The sequence below is a fragment of the Accipiter gentilis genome, chromosome 19 (genome assembly GCF_929443795.1).
Source record: "Accipiter gentilis chromosome 19, bAccGen1.1, whole genome shotgun sequence".
Lineage (NCBI taxonomy): Eukaryota > Metazoa > Chordata > Aves > Accipitriformes > Accipitridae > Astur > Astur gentilis.
The window spans coordinates 19,069,824-19,091,995 of record NC_064898.1 but is presented as its reverse complement, the minus strand read 5'-3'; the positions used below and the strand labels follow the sequence as shown (position 1 = coordinate 19,091,995).

Genomic DNA, 22,172 nt, shown 5'->3' with positions numbered 1-22,172 from the left:
GGTTAGTATTCTCTACGCCTTGGCAAACCTAGAACAGGGAATACAATGTCCCAGCTAGTCACTCCATTTTCCTGATGGGGAAGAGCATTCTTGTTAAGAGTACCAATTACTAGACAGATTAATATTCAATTCCTTGCCATCTTTAAAGTCTTCCTATAAAAATTTGGTACAGAAACTTAATCAGAATTATTTCAGCAAGCCTTAGCCTTCAAAAAAATGGCATCAAGGGAGGGATGCAGACAAACCTCCCACAACAAGGCCAGTATTTGCTGTGGCTCGTTGCAATATCTGCCAACAAAAATACCAAGACCAATTCTCCATATAAAAGTAGGTAAGCAGTCTCTCAGCTAGAAAGTTGCATACTGGCAGCAAAAAGATCTGTTCTCCTGGGGGCTTCTATAAAAGCATTTAGCAGAGTTTATTTTTCAGTCTGGGCTGTCCCAGGGCTCTCTGTGTTTCACAGGAGGTTGAGTGATTTTCTTAGCCCAACTATGCACTGTCCCAGTTCAGCACATCTTCTATAAAATTGTCTGTCATTCCCTCTTTCCAATAAAGTTAATGGCAGAATACCCCTTGTCTCCAGCCAGAATAGGTTCAAACCTGTTATCCTTTACATTACCCTTCTGACTAACTCCTTTCTGCACTACTTTGAAAAATTATCTAATAAAAAAGAGATTTATTTCTCTTTGGACTTTAGGAAGCCTATTTTGATACCTATAACTGGGTATAAGAGTTCCTCAGAGAGTTCTGGAAAAATCTTATTGTGCTGCTAAATCTTACCAAAAGAAACACATGCATCATCTACGCTACACAGAGTGAATTTCCCTCAGTTCGAGAGACAGCAAGATTGTAGATGGTCCAGCAAAGGGCCACCAAGACAATGAGAAGATTGGAGAACCTAACATACAAAGAGAGGTCAAAAAGCGAATGTGTGTGACCCACAGATGAGAAGTCTCAGGGACACCACTCTCTTCTAATACCTAAAAATACAGCTGTAGAGAAGATGAAGGTGCTCTCTTCTGCACCATGTACGGTGACAGGACAAGAGACCAGGGGCACAAGTTGATTCAGGGAAAATTTCATCTGGATATAAGAAAAATATTCTTCACCACGGAATAGGTAGCCAGAGAAATGGTGCAATTTCTCTTGCTAATTCAGCTTCACAGGTCCCTGGATAACCTAATCTACGGCCCTTGCACCAGAAGGTTGACCCAGACAATCTCCAGAGGCCTCTTCCAACTTAAGACTTTCCGATGGACCTGTAATTTTAACTTTTAAAAAAGTATGGTTTTACTGCACGGAACGCTTATTTTACCTCTCTCATCTCCGTAAACACAATTAAGTCTCCAAATTGTGGCTTTTTCCAAACTGCTAGAGAATAGATTCCAGAAGCTTAAGAAAACATTCAAAGACAGTTTTCCAGAAGTTTAATCATGAAAGTGGGTAAACTTTCCCATGTTATTAACAGACCACTGGGCATGCGTAATGAAGTGCAATGAAAATATCATCTCAGATATTTAACCTTTTCCATGAAAACACAGAATCATAGGATAGCTGAGACTAGAAAGCACCTCTGCAGACTGGCTACTTCAATCCTTTTGCTCAAGCAGGGTACGCGAGAGCAGGTGGCCCAGGACAGTGTCCAGTTGCGCTTTCAATGTCTCCAAGGATGGAGACGCCACAGCCTCTCTGGGCAACCTGTGCCACCCTCACAGAAAAAGTGGGGGTTTTTCTTATGTTCAGATGGAGCCTCCTGTATTTCAGTTCGTGTTGTCCTGTCACTGGGTGCCACTGAGAAGAGTCTGGCTCTGTTTTCTTCACTCTTCCATCAGTTCCAGCTCTCTCAGTCTCTCCTCATATGAGAGATGCTCCAGTTCCTTAACCATCTTCATGGCCCTTTGTGCTCTGATATGCCCATTTCTCTCTTGTACTGGGTATCCCACAACTGGACACATAGCTCCACATATACCTCACCAGTGCTGAGCAGAGGAGAAGGGTCACCTCCCTCGACCTGCTGGCAATGCTCTGCCTAATACAGCCCAGGAGGCTGGTGGCCTTCCTTGCTGCAAGGCCACATTGCTGGCTCATGGTCAACCTGGTGTCCACCAGGACTCCCTGGTCATTCTCTGCTGAGCCGCTTTCCAGCCAGTCAGTTCCCAACACGGACTAGTACCTGGGGTTATTCCACACCAGAGGCAGGATTTGGCAATTCCCTTTCATGATCTTCATGAGGTTCCTGTCAGCCCATTTTTCCAGCCTCTCAAGGTCACCCAAATGGAAGCACAACCACCTAGTGTTTCAACCACTCTTCCCAGTTTTGTAGCATTTGCAAACCCATATCGACTCCTGAGGTACACCACTACTGACTGGCCTCCAGCTGGACTTCATGCTACTGATCACAATCCTTTCAGCCCAGCAGTTCAGCCAGTTTTCCACCCACCTCCCTGCCTATTCATCTACTCTGCACTTCATCAATTTCTCTATGAGGATTTTATGAGAAAGTGTCAAAAATCTTGTGGATTATGATGGTCTTGTCCATTTTTACATATCTAAGTCTCTGATCACCTATTTTACTTTTAATTTTACTTTTAATAACTCATCTTTAAAACACTACATAGCTAAATACTGCTTCAAGATCCTTATTACAGTCAGTTCATACACACATTTAAATTGACATCTATTTATGTTCTAGGAAGAAAAGCACAAGCTGAAGCAGCCTCTTGAATTGGAAATCAAGAGAATAATGATATGAGCCTTGGTCAAATAAAGGCATATCAAAGTGGCCTCAGCAACGCATGATGTCCTGTCTGCAGCTGTAAACAAAAAGAATTAAAACTGTTTTTAAAATGTGTTTTGGCAAATAGTGCTTGGATTTCCCTGACCCTTTTAATGTGGGAGCCCTAAGAAAAAATCCAGTGACTATTAACTGTTCTGTAGCAAGAGCTGCACGCAGCCCCTTATTTTTTCCTTATTGCCCAGTACACTGCCCAAGAGGAAATTGTAAAGATTAGCCAATCTTGAAATAAAAAAATACTTTTCTCTTACTTCCTTTACCTTAAATAAACAATGTTTTCCAAACAGGTAAAATACTAACTTGAATAGTCTGTAATGAGAAGGGACATTAGACGTTGTTAAACAAAAGATCACAAGTGGTAAGTTTTTCAGTAGTTCTTTCTGCATTTTGAAGAGTTAAATGAACCTCATTTGCCGCACTCATTTGATTAAAATGCTGTGGTACACAAACTAACTGGCAGATAGATGGTGTAATTACGTGAAGCTAAGTTAATCTTATTCTAACCTCAAGCTATCTATACCTTTAAAAAGTGAAAGATTTCACAGGTAGGAACGTCTACACTAATCAGAATATCTGCCAGCATTTGTCATCCTCCAAAACCAATTGAAAACCAAAGGAATTCTGTTAAATTTAAAAGAGCTGTGCAGATTTACACCCTCAGAGGAACCAAACTATGTTCTTAGCATTGGAAAGTTGGTAGATTTCCTCAGAGCTGTTGATCACATGTGACCAAGTTTACAATGCCTATTTTTGGTTTTTTTTAAATGTATTTTCACATTCAAAGCAGTGAGAATAGTATCTTATATGTAGTTAAAACTAATGGAATACAGATTGTTCTACATCTTGATGAAAAAACACCTTTCCATATTTTTTTTTTCCTTTTTTTTCAATCTAACTTGAAATACAAATGCAAATTATCACATAGGGAATTTGCAACAATCCCTGGAGAATTTTACGCTTATAAGCCACCAAATTAATTACACTCACCGGTAGCTGTAGCTCTACTATTTATCTCTATGCTGAGATAAAATATAGATGATAGTTTTTAACAATCTTAATAATCTAATTAACTAACGTTTAATGCACCACTAGATTAATACATACTTGAAATGTATTTTATTTATCAGTTTTACATTGCGAACACGATTACATGCACTCTCTCAGAAGCACTAATGCATACAGCAGGATAACACTGCAGAACACCTATTATCAGAAAAAAGGAGATGAAAGGGATGCCCAGGTTATGTACCCCCATGTAGCTCTGCAAATAAAGCTCCTTACAAGTTCCTGTGGAGATACTGCTCTCGAACTGATACACCACAGTAAACACCAACTTCTGTGTTTGATGCTGTAGTAGGTGGCCTGAACAGTGCCCAAAGTTACAAAGAATATCTATGCCACAGCTGGAAGAACAAAGTGAAACCTCATCTTCGTCTGATTTGGGGAACTAAAAATCTCACTGTGGAGTTTGTTTAAATATAGGGAAACTCCTTCAAAGGCGGCTTTCACTTTGGGGAAAAAGCCACGATACGATCCTAATATGGATTTGCAGATATCCTGGCAGGGACTGTAAACACTGCTGAGCCCCTGATCTTTTTCCATCCCTCTGCCCACCTGCCAGGGTAAACCAGCTGCACCACGAACCCTGTTTCATCAGCATATCCTTGCTCCAGACTCAGATGAACCCTTACACAGATCAAGAAAAACACATTAAAGACTTAGCATGTTTGGGAAAGAGGCAGAATTGGGGGGAAAAAAAGAAGTAAACACAACCAACTTATTTTCCCTCCTGTAGATGGGGGGGAAAAAAAAAAAAAGAAAGAAAAGATTTTCAATTTTGTCAACTGACAAGAAAATGTGAACCTCGGAAGCTCAGTAAGCTGTAGCTTGTCTGGTTTCATACAGAACTGATATAAACATTCCTAAAATGATTCATCCTGACATCAGAAAATGAAGAGGAGTGATGACAAACACAGGCATGCTATATAAAGGTAGCCAAAAAATAGTAGCTAGACTTCAGTCTGACTCACAGGAGGTGACCTGTTACACCGGGTTACCCCTGTTTTAACTAATGAATCCCATAAGAAGCAAATTTCACAGGAAAAAAAGTTAATGAGGAGTTGCTCTTCTAAATACCTCTCTGCCTCAAAGGCGAGGAGATTCTCTAAAATGGCTCTGTTTATTTTTCTGTGTCGTGTTACTTTATAGATCGGATTTTGTCTAAGAGCTTTCCCTGTTAGAGATTTGGCCTTATAGCTCTCCTAATTTAACTGGCAGACAACAGCAGACATTATAACATCTCCGAACGTGGGGAAATCCTAACCATGGAGCATGATTTAAGTGTCAAGGGTGTCTGGATGATCAAGGCAAGACCACCATGCCTTGAATACTCATTGCTTCAGCCAGAGCCCTCCCATTGCAGAGCTGACTGCTTGCGAGCAGTCCAGCTGCAGAAACATACCCCAAACAATTTTCCCTTTCACTTTCCATTCCCTTATACTCCTTGTTGTACAACCCCAAACACCTGCAGTGTAGCTAGTGGAAAAACCACGCCATAACACTGTGGGATGCTCAAGATGCATCACTGGTCAGCTGCAGTGCCAAGAAGGATTGTTCTGGTCATCTGGGGTCTAACTTCTTCTGTAACATAAACCACAAACCCACACCCACTAATTCCTGTGAATCTGTAGTTCAGCATTCGCTACTTCACTCCCTGAAGTCTCAGTTGTTAAATTACTCTCAACTATCTTTTTTTTTTTTTTTTTCTAGGTCTCAATCTGTGAGCATTTGTTCCTTGATTTCACTCTTGCACCACAAGAAAACACAGAACTTTACTGTAATAGATTAGGATTGTAAATAGACCAATAGTTGCATAAAATACACACATTGTTGAAAAATAATATGAAATTATTTTGTTTGTTTTCTAGTAAGTCTGTAATAGCCCAACTGCTACTCTATTGCTGCTACAGACGCACTACAAAGATACACTTCTACAGACGAGTCAGTATTTCTTTACCTCTGCAGTTCAATCACAGTAAAAAACTTGCTGACTACCCTTTCACCCCAGGAGACACATTACTTTTCACTGGATCACAAATCATACAATGCACAAGTTGAAAGGAACCCGTAAGGATCATCAAGTCCAACTCCCTATAATATAGTAAAAATGTTTCAATCCTAGCAATATTCAGCCCATATAATTTATGCATTTCAAGTTGCTAGCTAGGGGAAAAACCAAACCACTTCCTTATGGGATGCTCAGGATGCAAGCCTTTGTCCCTAAAGGAGTGAAAAGCAGCAGAGCAACATTTCTGCCCAAGGCTGCCTCTCCAAGTCCTCCAAGGGTATGCGGACACATTGCCAAGCAACACTGTGCTGAGCTGACAAATGCACCAACAGGGAAAACTGAATGGCACAAAACGTTCCTTCTCCATTATCCCTGAGCAGAAACCATAGGGCACCTCCAGACTTGCACTAACTGGCTCCCAGTGGTATGAGGCACTCATGGAAAGAACCATCAAAGCATCAATAGGTATTCTAGTCGGATCACCAACACCTTGAGGACTGCTGTGTCTCTCCAAACTACCCTACCAGCGCACACAGTATTTTGCCAGCCTACAACACAGATCCCAGCCAGTCAGCTGCTCTTAATTTTAGGACAGAAAGGCAGGGCACTTCATCTCCTCTAATACTTTGTCCACATGTTAACTGTATTTATGATTAAAAGTTGTGCTTGGTTTTTTTCATTTTGACGTTCTCTTGCACTTCCTAGACCTTTCTTTGACCTGACTTAGCAGGTAACCTAGAAGCGCTACCTCTGATGGGAGAAAACACACTTCTCTGCTAAAGTCAGTAGATGCTTGTTATACATCGTAAATTTACTTTCATAGTATCAGAAAAAAACTACTTATGAGAGGGATCTGACACCTTTGGATTAAAGTATCTGCTGAAGGAGGACTCAGGATTTAGTGAACTTGAATGTAATAACTTCTGTGCTCCCTTGACCCAAAAGAGTCAGATTTGTAAGTTTAAATGAAAGTGAAGGTTTACTTAGGGTTTTTATACAGATCCCAAAACTATTAAGCCCAAAACCAAACCAAACAAACAAGTCTAAGGATGTACTAAAGGCATCTGAAATATTAATCTATTTTATTTTTGTTTTACTTAAATTCTTTGTCAAACAGCTGCTAGATTTTCTACTACTTCTATGAAAAGCAGACAAGCTCTAGGGATTTCTTTAGTTTGCCAGCAAGATACTTCACAATATCTGCATTTCCCTAAATGCTCTGTAAGTCATCTCATAAAGACAAGTTTCATAACCATTTGCACAAGATATTTAACAAATCTTATTAGAATGTCATCATGTGAGATCTTGTTTTTATTGTATTTATCTGTCAGTATGAACTTAGCTCTTGATGTCCTTACATACTTTTTACTCAGGGAAACTTCCAATAACTTCTCTCTTTTTTTTTTTTTTTTTTTTTTTTTTTCTTTTTTGTGACGTATTTCAGAATTTGACCCCTAGGCTTTTCCTCTTGTGGATAGTTTATTTCTCAAGTTTACAGTACCGGACATGTGCTTCTCCATCATCTCTGGTTTTGCTTCTTGCGCAGTACAAAATTTCTTGCTTAAAAGAAGCTTAAAGCTAAAACTTCACTGCCAAACTGTTAATATTTTTATTGACTTTAAATAAACTCTGGATTATCCAGGGATAAAGACAACCTTGGTTCCACAAAACACTGGTTTTCTCTTACAAAACCAAATGTGTTACTTGTGACATTGTTTATACTCGTGTATTATTTGCTGAAAGCTTTCTGACAAGGCATCAAATCCAAAAATGTAAATGTACAGATAAGGGCCATCATCTTGTAATCCCATCATGCCTAAATCCAGATACCAAATGGACTTAGAGGTGTGGAGGTAACAAGGAAAACTCAATCCACAAAAAATCAAACCAAACCAAAACAAAAACCTTAAAGGTAGAAAACGTATGACTAAGTAATAGCTCTGAGACATTTAGGTACAGTTCATGTACATCCAGAAGCCTCTTTCAGGTAATTCTTCTACCTATTCTGAGATGATTAATGGACTTAAGTGTTTCTCTGCCCGGGATTAAGCAATTATTACTTTACAGAATTTTAATTTGGATACTAATCAGTCAAGTATTCTTCTTCAGTAATATATATTTGGATTCTGTCTGTGGATCTGAGTATTTGCATATGCAAACTTGTCCTCTCCCCTCCTCAAAACTCAGCTTTGATTTATTAAAAATCACACACATACTGGCCTCCTAACTTGCTACATGCCGTAAATGACATAGCAAGGATTTGACCATCTATTTATATGAGCAGAGAATTCAACTCCCTCCAGACTTTCTTTTCTTACTCATACAGAACTCTGTGTGGAAGGACAGGAAGAAAAACGTCACAAATCCTCCTGATATGATCTGCTTCAAATTAACCATCTGTGCAAAATAATGGAGAACCAGCAAAAGGGCAGAACTTCTTGGAGCTTTTTATTACCAGACTCTTCCAGCTTATACTTCAATGGGATTTAAAACCAGATTTCTTATGCAGTACTTTGAGTAGGGGAGGGCAGAGCACATTATAACACAGGAGAAAACTTCTAGTTTCAAATAAAGTTTCAAACTACCTGTTGCAGGTAGTTGGTCTCTGCTTACCTACTACCAGAACTAAGATCTAGATATTGAATGAAGAGCCAAAACTCTTTGGAGGATCTGAAGAAGCAGCCACTCACATAATATAAAGCAGATATTTCATAAAGTCCTGGAGTCTGAAGGCTGGGGTCTTTGCTTTGGGTTCTTTGTTTTGGTTTTATTTTTTGCTTTATATGTGCCACTTCCATGACATCTGCCTCTATTAACTCTATCTCACAAAGCTACTAATCAGTGGATATGCAGTGTACGTCTTAAACAGAGAGGCAGAGAAAGCTCAACAGGAGTTTATGCAAGTTATCTTTGTCCGAGTATCAACAAGAGTATCTTGGGATGCACGTATGTGTTAAAAAAATAGTCACCGATGGATGACTTCAATGCTAAAACACTATTAATCTGAAAAGACAACAAACATCAAGCTCAGGATATAGATCTCTTGGAATGACAAATGAGGTCCTGGACAGCTTTATAGATATAAGTACAAGGACATTTATCCAAAATATTTAAGGTTGCATTGTTCACAGGAGCAGAATAGGTGGTACTTTTACTACATAGACAGTCAACTTCTTACAGTGTAGATTAAAATCTTCATGTTAAGCCTTTTATCTTAATAACAGGTGGCTTTTTAATTGATTCCAAAAGGGATTCTGGATGCTTAAAGGGGAACTGCAGGATGGGAGGGGGCATCCTACCAAAGGTGCTCGGTCAGGAGGAACGATGGAGAAAGGAATGAAATTTCTATGTCCAGTCAGTCAGTGGAAGGTTGATCTATACAAACCAGGCAATGCTTTTTCTCTGCCTGAAGAGCCTGAGCTTAGCGGGCTAAGATTTATTGTTTCACCACTTCCAACAAAATGATGTCCTGAATCTCAGAGAAATTCAATATGGATTATTTGCCTGAGTGACTTCAGTGAAGAAAGGAATTGTGCTCAGGTCACTGAAATCACTAGACAGGAACTACAGAGTGCAGAATTCAGTTCCCAGAAACTTCTAAAGACTCTCTCCTCTCCAGCACCCACAGCATCCAAGGGGGGATTCCCAGGGACTAACTGTAGCACCTTCTCTAGTCAATGCAATAATGCGATTCAGCGGATCTAAGTTTGGCTCCTCTAAGTTCCACATGAAGTGATGTAACTGTTTCCTACCTTCTTTTGCCACAAGCAAATCAACACTGCTGAAACAACAAGGTTACCAAGCTTTATGAGGTGGTGGGAGTAGACACCAGTCTTTTTTGGTAGCCAAGATGTCTAAACTGCAGCTTGTGAGAGTTTGTGGCTTGCATCGACGCTGCAGTAGATTCAGCAGAGACCACATGAAAGAACCCAGAACATCTTCTGAAGCACTTAACATCTGCAAAACACAAGGCTATTTCCATGAGGCTTACTGCCAATCACTGCATGCCAATGCAAGAAATTCCAAAAACATAGAAGAGAAGTCACTTTTTCTGCTAAGACACTAATTCTAAATGGGAAGCTACTTCTGAAGTCATTCATTAGCAAAAAAAGGAAGCGAGCAGCCATAAATGGTCAGTACTATGGTTTCATGCTGCTGCAAATAACCAGTAGTGTGGTTAAGTGTCTGGAAAGAGAGGGAACTCGATACAAAGTGAAAAATGTAAGATGGAGGTGGAAAGAAAACCAATGCTACTGTAAACAGCAAGCCTTAGTCTCTCCTTGTTCATACAGGTTAAAACGAAGAGCAACCAAAATGAAGTCAGGGAAACAAACACTTTCCAAAAAGGAAAAAAAAAAAAGATGGAAGAATATCCATAAACTAATTATTTTTCTTAGTTTTGATAACAGGTGAGGCTTTGTGTGCTAAAGAGTAGAAGCAATGTTTTGGATATATGAACTGTAATGAAGGACCACCCTTACTACCAGAAATTTGTACTATTGCTGATGCTTGTTTTCTTTTCCAAGGGCTTTAAAGATTGTTATAGACAATGACATTTAAACTGTATTCCACAGCAGATGAGTTCCACACTATCGTCCACAAAAGTGTAAAGAAATGTCAGTCTCAGGAAGCAGAGCACTAAAGAGAAGATTTCTGATATTTCTTTGGATGGTCTGATCTCCAGACCGTATTGTACACTTGGTCTGAAAGACAGATCTCTTTAGAACAGTTCAAGTGGAAACACACAAAAATCATCTGTCCCTTTACAAACCCTCAATTAAAATATTTACAGAAAATGTTTCTCTCCACTACAGTTCAAAATATCTTGGAGCTGACTGCATTCTGCTCAGGTTCAATTGTAAGATGCAACGATGTCCTATCTAAAGTACGTAAATTGGACGTACAGGACTGAAGGGCATACAGGACTGAAAACATTACTCACACTGTTTTAAACAGCATAGTAACAGTTACGTACAGCTGTGTATAGAAACCGGTGAAAAAAGCACGGAAAAACATGTTAAAAAGAAAGCATTTTGCTAAAGTGAAATCAAAGACAATGGAGCGATGAAGACAATATGAAGTGAGTAGCCCACTATGAATTACCTAGAACTGGCCAACAGGTCACTTGCAGGAATCCCAGACGTTGGGTCATCCATCCCTTCACTACCACTCCCAGCCTTTCCAATGTATAACAAAGTCAAGGAGTCACAGTAGTGAACACAAAGTCACTAGTGAATAAAAACCGGTGGAAGCACACTTCAAAAATGGAGTTAAAAATGTCACCTTCCACATCAATCATGAGAGAAAACCGAGACCTCCGAGTGCCTGAACTTCAGAGTGTACAAGTAACACTGCCAGCAGGTCACGGGAGGGGATCCTTCCTCTTTCCTCAGCACTGGGGAGGCCACACTTGGGAGTACTGTGTCCAGTTCTGGGCTCCTCACTACAAGAGAGACACGAACACAGTGGGGAGACCCCAACCAGGGGCCATGAAGATGATGAAGGGTCTGCAACACGCCTCCTATGAGGAAAGGCTGAGAGTGCTGGGACTGTTCAGCCTGGAGAAGAAAAGGCTCAAGGGGACCTTATCAATGTCTACAAATACCTGCAGGGAGGATGCAAAGAGGATGGAGCCAGGCTCTTCTCAGTAGTGCCCAGTGGCAAGACAAGAGGCAATGGGCACAAACCGAAACACCGGAGGTTCCCTTTCAACATGAGGAAACACTTTTTTACTGTGAGGGTGACCGAGCACTGAAATAGGTTGCCCAGGGAGGTTGTGGAGTCTCCATCCTTGGAGATATCCAAAAGCCATCTGGATATAGTCCTGGGCTACTGGCTCAGGGTGGTCCTGCTTGAGCAGGAGGGTTAGAGAGGAGGATCTCCAGAGGTCCCTTTCAATCTCAACCATTCTGTGATTCTGTGACATGGAACCTTTGATGGCAGAGCCAGGTCACAGGTTAGCAGAGAAGCCAAACTGGCAGCTCTGAGTTCACAGCAACATGGATTTTGTTTCTTCAAATTCTCATGTGCCTTTTGCACCAATGAATTCTCCTCATTCCTTCCATCAGCAGGGGGAATGATGCTTTCAATTGACAAACAGGAAAAGAAAATAAACACCACTGCACACATTTCTGAACAATGCCTACCTCTTTATGTTCATTCGGTAACGATTCAGCGCTCCCTCTGGCTCCAAGTGAAACATGTGGGAGCTTTGCCAGAGTGCAATGGGAGGGGGTTCAGGCCCTTTACACAGCCTCCCAGTGTTTTCCTCCACCCCGGCATTATGTAAGAAACTGAGCTAAACTGTAAATATTACACAACCTCGAAAAGGGAAGGGACCATTAAAATATCTGCATGACTTCTTCACGCTGACTCACCCCTTCCTTTCCACTTTAGTCCTCACTTAGAGTAAAAAGATATGCCAGAACTGGTCACTTCTTGCCTTTTAAGCATACTCCAGGCACAGTGAGATGTTTCATCAGCTTAGACAGGACATCACATAAAGCCTGGGGACAGACTTTTTAGTAGGGCCTGTTGCAATAGGACATGGGTTTTAAACTAAAAGTGAATTTAGATATAAGGATATAAGGATAGCTATAAGGAAGAAATCTTTTACAATGAAGGTGTTGAAACACTGGCCCAGGTTGCCCAGAGAGGTGGTAGATGCTCCATCCCTGGAAACATCCAAGGTCAGGTTGGATGGGGCTCTGAGGAACCTGGTCTAGTTGAAGATGTCTCTGCTCACTGCAGGGGGGCTGGACGAGCTGACCTTCTGATCCCAACTATTCTATGATTCTAAGCAGGACAACAGCACCAGGAAGACGGCTGCAGTCTTCCCCCTAGCTCTGCTGCAGTCATCGCTGCACCGCGCTTCCAGTATCTGAAGCCCCACGCGCCCCTTGTGCTGCTCTTGCTGTGGCTCCGAGTCCCACGCTCCTACACCAGCCTTGAAAAATAACCCTGGGGTTATCATCACCCAAGAAAAGAAGCAGCAGCAGTGTTCCAGCTTCTTGGTAACTACAAGTAGGTCAGATGGGAGCAGAAAAAATACTGAGTTAAACTATTGCCTACACACTCTATAAGCACAGTCCCATGCCCGGCATCATATTAAACAACAATAAAAAAGCTTTTTAAGCAGGACAGCAGCCCAAGGCATATTCTGTGACCTAGAAAGACAAGTGGAAGTGATTGTCCCCTGTTTAGGCTGGGGAAAAAGACTGTCATAAACCTAGACATTTCAAATCCTCATTATGCTGTAAAACAGCCATTTACCCAATAAGAGCATTTCTCCAGCATAGTTGATGTTCTACTGAAATATGTTTGTGGCAATAAAAATGAAGCTCAGTAACTCAGTGGCAACTTCATATCTTGTAATAGTTAAAATATGTATGTGATCTTGAAGGATATGCTGTTATGCTGAACGATATCACTGTACTTTAAAGTGTAAAGCACTGAGCATGAACGGGAATTGCCTGGTCTAGTATTACATACTTAAAATATAATGCATTGTGCATGAGTGGAAATTGCTAGTTCTGATGTTACATATTTAATACATGACTGTAAAAATTACACAAACTGTAATTTATCAACTAGACTTATGTATCGGAAATATACTGCACATTATCTGAATATAAATGAGTTACTGATATTCACTAAGAAAACTCAGCCTCACAAAAAGAGATCTGTTTTCCATAGCTCCTAGATCTAGACGTTTTCGTGCAAAAATATTTTTTCATAACATGCAGTATTAGAGTATGCCATTTTAAGTATTGGATGAAATCCTCAACTCATGCAAAGAATCAGACTTCAGTAAAACATCCTATTCAACTTCATCCTATGATCTAACCCAGTAGGTCCATGTCAGCAGACTCTCTTCCAATAAAACCTCTCATCATAACAAGTAAGAATTTTTGCCAGAGAAAAGACCACTGAACCAGGCCTAATAATCTCTGATGACATTATTTCTGGAAATTAGAATCACATGATCCATTGTTTTAGCAGTGTCCTAATATAAAAAGAGTAAATCTTTTTAAAAGTCCCATACTTTCCAAACCGTGCAATTACTACTAATGATCAAATTACCACCATTATTTTAATTTCCACTGAGATGGACAGTCAGAAATTAGGAACGTGATGTTTTGGGATTAATGTTTAAATAAGATGTGTCCACTGGTATAGAACAGGTCTAACTTTATTAAATATAGCTATGCTAGGGCCAAATGAGTGTAAAGAGCAATCTGAGACTTACACTAAGCTCTTTAAATTTACCTTCCGATCACTAAGTGAATAAAATATATAAATAAATACTGACTGAATCATTCTGCACAAAAAAACAGCTACCATTCCATCATACCCAATCCACATCATTTTTCAGCATTGCTTATCTAGTCATCTTCCTGCACTACACAGAGGAAAGCCATAAAAATTGCCTGCTGGAGTTAACAACAGATAAATAACACATGCCTCTGCTTTCTACTGGTAAAGTGCATAGCCAGGAAAACCTGGCAAAAATCAGGCTACACAAGTGCCAATACCGCTTCACCGACTTTGAGGCAGCTTCCCTTAAAGTGATTCGCTCCCAGATTTACAGCACAAAATTTATTTTGGGCGGAATTTAGTGTGGGTTCCCCTGTGACAGTACTTGCCTCCTGGCTCAGAATATAGGTAAATAAATTAATAAACCAAACCAAACCAAACCAAAACACCCCACAAAACCAATGAACTGGAAGTGGACAGGACCTGGTTGTGCTCTCTGAGTTTCAGGTAACAGAAAAACATCTCAGCTGTTCCATAGCGCTAGGTACAATTCAGTGGGGATAAAGTATGAGTTATCAGTCCAAAGAAAAGAATCAAATGGGAATATTTATCTCCATAGTCTTCTTGAAGAAGAATTTCCATTTCAGGCAATCCTAAAGCCTTTATTACCTTTGGAAGGAAAAGGCTGCCACTATTATTCAACCTTAGACTCTGCTTTTCGTAACAACATAGCCAGTGCAGTACAGTGATTTTTTTTGGTAGCATCTCCCAGGCCTCTGCACTGCTCGCTCCTGAAGAATTTCAGGTCTATATACAATTTCACTTTATTTCAGCCTTTCTCCCCGGGGGTCCAATTCCCGTTCTAGATCAATTGAGCTAAGTAAGTAATAATCCCAATGTTGTATGACTTCACTGGTAAATCACTTTAAGTCATCAATATATCTCTTAATATAAAAATAAAGCAGAAGACTATTTCAGAAACTTCTTTTTTACACTTAATGAAAAGGCAGTTGAAGAATGTCTTTTCATTGAACAGGAAAGACGACAGAAAACTCATTACAATTTGTGCTTATTCTGTGTTAAGGTCTACAAAAATGGCTGAAATCCCTTCTATGAAACAATGATCAAAATCACATGGATTTTATTTATTTATTATTGTTTTTCACTTATGGAAGACTTTGAAAAAAGTTCCCATTATCACTTTCTCAACAGTGGAGAAAATTAAATATGTATCGAGTACTGTCATACATAATAATCATGCCATTTCATATTCATTGGTACTCTCATAAATGAAACATAAGCCTTTCTGGAGGGAATTTTCACTTTGAAGGAAATAAAGACCATTTGCTTACCAAATATAAATAGAAGGGGAAGTACAGAAAAATATCATATTTCTTACCATTGTAAGCGTGAATGGATGGCTTTCCAGTGCAGACACTCTTGGACAGTGTAGAATAACATACTGAAACAAAATCAGCCAGAGAAAATAAAATGATAGAAAAGGTATGTTCAAAATATTCAGTGATGGGTTAGTATATACAAAGTGAAAGTCATCCCTACAGACAATGCTACGTGAACAGCTGTGATTTTTTAGGGGCACATTAACTCACCTGACCAGGCCTTGCTTTGAAGTCATCTTTCATCATCCTTACTTCAAGGACATTGGAAGGATGGCTTATCACTGAAGTTATTGTGACTGGTTTATTGCTGCGGATGTAGCGGTACAGCCTTTCCACACAGTACAAGCACAGAGGTCCAGAAATCCAAAACCAGGTCTGTGGGAGAACAAAAATATGTTACCTCAAGGACTTTTCATTTTATGTTTTCTAATTTCAAAACTACATGAGTGCTTGCAGGACCTCATTTCACATCTTTTGTGGAACAGTGCTTTGGTCACAAGTAACCTCCACATCTCTCTACGTGCAGAAATCCAACCACGTTATGGAGGCTTAATCAGTCTAACCGGCAGCAGCATCCACCAGCACAAACAATTTCAATCATAAAACTCATCAGGAACAAAATGCTAATGACCTCATTTGCAACCACGTTACTCTGGTTTTAAGTAGTTAGATTGCAACTGGTTTCAGCAGTGAATGACACAGTACATTTCAAAATCCAACAGACCAGAGGACTATAAAACTGGAAAACCTTCATGGAAAAACACTGTCTGACATGCAGTATTATGTGACTATTACCTCCTTTTAATTATCTCAGGTACAAGCAAAAAACTAAGAAAGAAGCATTCCTGTGCTATAGAACTTATGCTTATATTAACCTAGTGTAAAATCATAGACAAGGGAGAGAAATGGGCACTTCCGAATCACGATTCATTTGCCCCTGTGAAAGATGTATATGCTAGACAAACAATCCCCTGGAAATGCCCATTTCCCTGCACTGATCATACAGGGAGCCCTGGGTGACTACCTCAGATGGAAACATTTGCAGCTGCTCAGCTAAATCCCATCCTGAGTCAATTACTAACAGCTTATGGCAGAGATAACTCCTAATTCCACACCTGCTCAGTCATTCAAGCCATGGCACTGAAGTGCCCTCGATGGTCATCCATCTTCCCTTCCCAATTTTTGAAGCTACACATCAGATTCTCTTGCAACCAGCAGAGTATTTAATTTCCTCAAGCATCTCTGGCCTTAAAAACTTCAGTAGCTCACAAGACCTAAGGCTTTTTTTTGAGACTTGGTATCGCTAAGTGCATAAAACAGTTCCAAATCCAAAGAAGTCCTAAATAATGTTACAAGCTACCAGGAGAACACTGTGTGGTCATTTCTTTCCATGGCTCTTCTTTTCCAATAAATGGCTCCACAGTAGGCATCTTAAGGCCCTAAAAAGACTGTTTGATGTCCTGTGGGTCACATGGAGCTAGACATACATTGACGCTTTTAATTCAGGAGTATTACCACAACAAAATACAAACCCAAAGAACTGTGTTGGACAAATTCAGTGTAGAATTGACTGTTTCTTATTATGAGTACATGCTCCATGGTAAAATGGGTTCCCACTGTGGCTAGTAAGGGGCATACGCGTTCTACAGAAAACAGTGATAATTAATAATAAAGAGAAACTCCTGTGAGGTCTGTTATGGGACCACCTTGAATGGTGGGCCTTGGACTTGTAAACTCTCTATTCTCAAGCTTCCTCAGGCTACTTGCCCATACAGCCCAGCTCATCTTTTCTCAAAAGAAAAGAGAAAATTTGTATGAAGAAAAAGCTGCTGCCACAAAACATAAAGAAACAAAAGGAAAACGGAAAACAGGAAAAGAAAAGGCTTTTCTATCCCCATCATCATCATACTCATTTACCCATGTCACATATAAAACAAGCCTGTCTGCAAACAACAGGCTATACAAAGCCAAACCACAACCAACTGCAACCCAGAAATGAGTATTAGGACTTGCAGCCGCATGGCAAAAAAGAGAACAAATGGAGTTTGATTATTTCAATTAACTACTGCCACACAATGCTTACAAAGGGACCTTATGAATATGTTATATAAATGTTTTCTCTGAAGTGCTATGCTGCAATTTAAAGTCACATTTATAGCAAGACCAATACATCTCTTATGTCGCACAAAAAAGAACATTACAGCCAATCTCTTGACATTTTTCCGCCCTATTCTATGCACCACATTGTAATGCAGTTCAAGGTTTAATACAGATTGTTTTTTCTCTACCAAATCTTTGAATGTCTGAAAAGGTTTTAATAATATTTTCCATTATTAAAACATCTGGTCTGGAAAAGCAATAATTAGTGGTTATGGCTGACTGAAAGGCTTGGCATGGCTTATAATACCTGAAACGTCGGATCATACAGACCTCTGGGAAGTGTGACTGGAACTTGGGTTCCTCGGAACAAATTCTCATAAAGTTATTTTGTACAAAGGCTTCTGGTACTGCTAAGTCCTCTGGGAAAGGCTCAGTAGTATAGTCAGGAAACGGCTGGTCAAAAGCCTTTGGCACCGTCATATTCTGTCGAAGTGTTTTGTTAGGATTAAAGCAACCAGGAGGGTGTTCCTCTAAGTTGGTCTGGTACTTGAGCACTCCCCTACAGGAAAATAAAAACAGCAAAGACACTGAAGTAACAGTCACAACCAAGCAACTTATCTTGATTCAGAGAGGGTTTTAGAAAAGTCACAAGGCTCATCTTCTGCAAGAATTTTTATTCTGTTTGCTTTCAGTGAGATCGAAGCTTTGCAACTATAGAGCCCTCTGTCACTAGAGGCAAGGTTTAACTTTTCCAGCTCACTTGGCACTCCCCCACTGAACAGCCTCAAGCTTAATACTGCTTGAAAGGGGGAAGATATTGTAGGAGCCTTGAAAAAAAATTAAATAATCACATTTCCAGTTCAATCACACCCAGGCTGTTTTCACCCATCCTCCCTACAGTCAGCAAGCAGTGTTTTTTAAGGCAATCTGTACCCTACAGTCAGCAAGCAGTGTTTTTTAAGGCAATCTGTAGCAGAAGTGGCCTAAGTTGCCAAATCATAAACTGCAGGAATGTTCCCACAACTTAGTGTTTGTCAGGTTTGCACACAACTGTATAATTTGCTCCTTTAAATATCACCTTGTCAAATAGATAGAAGGAAAAAAGAAAGTCCTGCATGATAGCCAAGGAACCTTTCTTGCAAATTATTTTGTGGGGTCCATGCTTTTTTTTTACGCTAAAGTTAGATTTATAGTAAAATGAAGTGAGAACTTTGCAGCTGCAGCTAGAAACTATGAAGAAAGAAGTGGAAACCTGAGACACTCTGGGATTTCTCAACACATGAATGAATCACTGAAAATGGGGAAGAACTGATAATGCTAGTAATAAAATTCCTCGGAAGTACTACTTGCCTCCAAATCTGGATTTGATGACAGTAAAGCCACAAGGAGGAATATTTAAAAAACCAAACGACTAAATGACAGCTGTATAGGATGGTGCTGGGTGGGAAACAAGGCACACTGACACAACGTCTGGTGAGACGTGCCCTCTGAGCGCCAGGCCGTGTGGTGAAGGCTCATCTCAAGTATACAATCAAACCTAAGGACATATGCTCCCCGCTCTTCTCCCCAAAGTACACACACAGCGGCAGCAGCGGTGACAGAGTTTAATTCACAAGAAGAGAGAGAAGTGGGACAGCTGTAATATTCCCAACTTAAATGGGCTTTGACAGGCTACTGGCAATCTTCCCTACTGAAATGCAGTCCTGACAGCTAGTAACAAGCTTCCCACATGGTCCAGTGAATAATGTACAGCTTGGAAGTTAAACCTGCTCACTCTAAACTCCACATCTGACCCTGGGAGAATCACTTGGGAAGTGTCCGTGCGCCTACACCTGTGCTTCTGTCTGTCTTTATTGCCCGATCATGCTTATCGCTTGCACCTGGCATCACCGTTGGCCATCACATATTTACAAAGTGACAGATACCCCTAGCACTATGCTAGTTCCCTGCTCCGTAAATGTTATGGTGCCTCACGGATTTAGCTAGAAGTCACAGCACATGCAATATTTTTCCAATCAACCTTGTGTGCATGCCTGCCAGCTGCTCCCACAGCTTCCCTGTTCTCAGAGCATCCCAAAAGAGGGTTCCAGGTTTTCCTTGAGACATGAATAGCTGAACCACAAACAAGAGCATCCCCTCCAGTGATCTCTGGTTTGTTTAAACTATTACAAACATGCTAACTAAGTGGCAAACTGGGATGACAAAGCTGCCTGTGAACAGCAGCTGCAGTGACTCTCATTTCTGAAGCTGTCAAGGAAAGGCAAGGTGTCTTACGCTCCCAAGATCAGTTCCCAGAAAGGTTGAGTTCTGCACAACTCTTAAGGAGCCTAAGATATATCCTCATATATTTATTTGGTGCAACACTCGAATACAGAAAAACTCAGTGTGGATATCAGTAGGCAGAAGACAGACGTCTTTAGCAAACAAAAATGGGAGAGACAATAAGGGTGAGTCAAGTGAAAGTGTCCTACAGGCTGAGCAACACAGCATGCAGGATTTGCATGGGCATACATCAACCTCTGCCCCAATTTTCCATCCCCAAAACACAGACAAAATTCACTTCTGTCTAGAGCTGGAAAATACATATCACTATTTCTTGAGATTTTTATGGTGATAAGCTAGAGGTCAATGGTTCTAAGTGGAATTGCACTGCTCCTATCTTCTCATCCATCTTTTGCTGCTCAGCTCAAGGTGAGCTGCTTGAGGGGTCTGCTAAAGGTCAATGTGTGGGTGGAATCTTAAGAATTTTCACCCTTTGGAAGATAAATCCTTGAATAACTCTAGTGACAGCACAAAGGCCTTATTCTCAGCTCCTATGGACCAGCATAACCCATTTAACTCCACAGCAATACCAAATTTGGATCAGCTGGGCCCAAATGTTTTGTATGTTTTATAGCTCCTTACATTGGTACTAGAAACATGAAGCTTCTATTTTACATAAACTATTTTTGTTGTTGCTATTACCAGCTTAAAATGTAGATAAATTAATGTAGATATGCACCAAGCCTTAAGCCACCAAAATATTTCAAAGTCACATTGCAAGAAGTACAAGAGCAACGAAAGACTTTAAGGATAATTCCATGAAAGATTGTCCTCTCCCTTAGGGTAGGGATGAAAGAACAAACCAATAACATGATAGATGAATCATATCATTTTATACACTGCTGAGAAGTGCTTGGCTACTCTGAAGAAGAGGATACTATAAGAACATACCCATAACAGTTTGAAACAAAACAAGAATCCAGGAATACTATGGAAATACTTGAAAGGAAAGACTCCCAGGACAGGTAAATCCTCACCCCATCTGCCTGCACAGTTCAGCCACAGGAGATGCCTTTCTATGCAGAGTAACTGGCCATGCGTCTGCAAATCTCTAAGACATGCCCTGCAGGAGTCATCTGGGCACCTAAGCGTGGGTGTCTAAGCTTTATTCTCAGAAGAGATCTTCTAATCACTATCGGGAATGGAGGCCAGAAATCAATCCAGCTCACTTGAATGTAGGTCTTTGTAGTAGCAGGTTAGTTGAAGCATCCTTCAGGCTCCACTCACTGTATTTATTAGAACTCATTAGACTATAATGGGAAAAAGACACTTAGAAAACATGTAGAGACCTACATTTAGGCATCTTAAACTTGGACTCCCACTCTTCATGACTCATTCTTCTCCCACTTTTCACTGACACTCAGTTCTTTCAGATTTGCACTGAACGACTTTCCAATTCAATACTAAGGAGGCTGTGTACAAGAAGATGCCTGTTTAATGCTTCGTGTATTACTGCAGCCTTGGTTTGCAAACTTCTCCATCTAGACTTCTTCCTTCATGAAGTGGCAACATGTTTTGGAATACAATGGGCAAAGGATAATACAGTGAAGAAGATGAATTAAACCAGACATGAAAAATACTCCAAAGGCAATCACTGGAACAGAGTGCCTATGGAGGCTGGAGGATCTCAGTCACCAGGTGTTTTCAAGAAGTTAGACAAACTAGAATAATTTAGCAAAAGTTCACCCTGCCCCAGGATGGAGAGAACAGGTTAGATCCATCTTCCCCAGCCATGAACAAGAGCTATGCCACGGAAAAACAAAACAAAACAAAACACAGAAAACTAGAATTGTGTCCAGGAGTTTCAATTGCTTTGAACTCATTATTTCAATTCACCAGATCTCAAGCTGCGTTTATTTTGTTCAACAACATATTCCTACCGTGATCTTGCTAGGCCTAATTACCTTTCACTGTTTACTTTAAGCAGCGGTGCTCAGTGTCACACAGACATTCCAGCACCCTGTGTTTCAGTAGATGTTTGATGACATGACGAAATAAACCTCGTTCAAATACACCTTCCCTTCCCTATACCAATCTCTGCACCTACATCCACAAAGGAAGCTTCAGAGATGTTAATGGACCAGATTTTCACTCAGTATAACCTGTGGAAACTGCTTTACCTTGCGGTAAAGCTGGACTTCTTTGTGCCCGATACAGACCTAGCCATCAGCTTCATGGCACATGAACACTGCTCTGATGTTTGTGAAAACAAGAAGAAAAACAAATAAATTTT

General features: G+C 40.3%; 1 protein-coding gene across 2 annotated transcripts in view; it reads right to left on the bottom strand.

Annotated features, from left to right (window-relative positions):
• NOX4 (NADPH oxidase 4) overlaps positions 1-22,172 on the bottom strand; it is a 107,765-nt gene that overhangs the window by 60,867 nt on the left and 24,726 nt on the right. For both annotated transcript variants that reach the window (XM_049823458.1, XM_049823459.1), the window contains exons 9-11: positions 17,948-18,176; positions 15,728-15,892; positions 15,517-15,579 (exon numbers count right to left, since the gene is read on the bottom strand). In XM_049823458.1, coding sequence (XP_049679415.1) covers positions 15,517-15,579; positions 15,728-15,892; positions 17,948-18,176 — 457 coding nt within the window. The remainder of the gene's footprint in view (positions 1-15,516; positions 15,580-15,727; positions 15,893-17,947; positions 18,177-22,172) is intronic.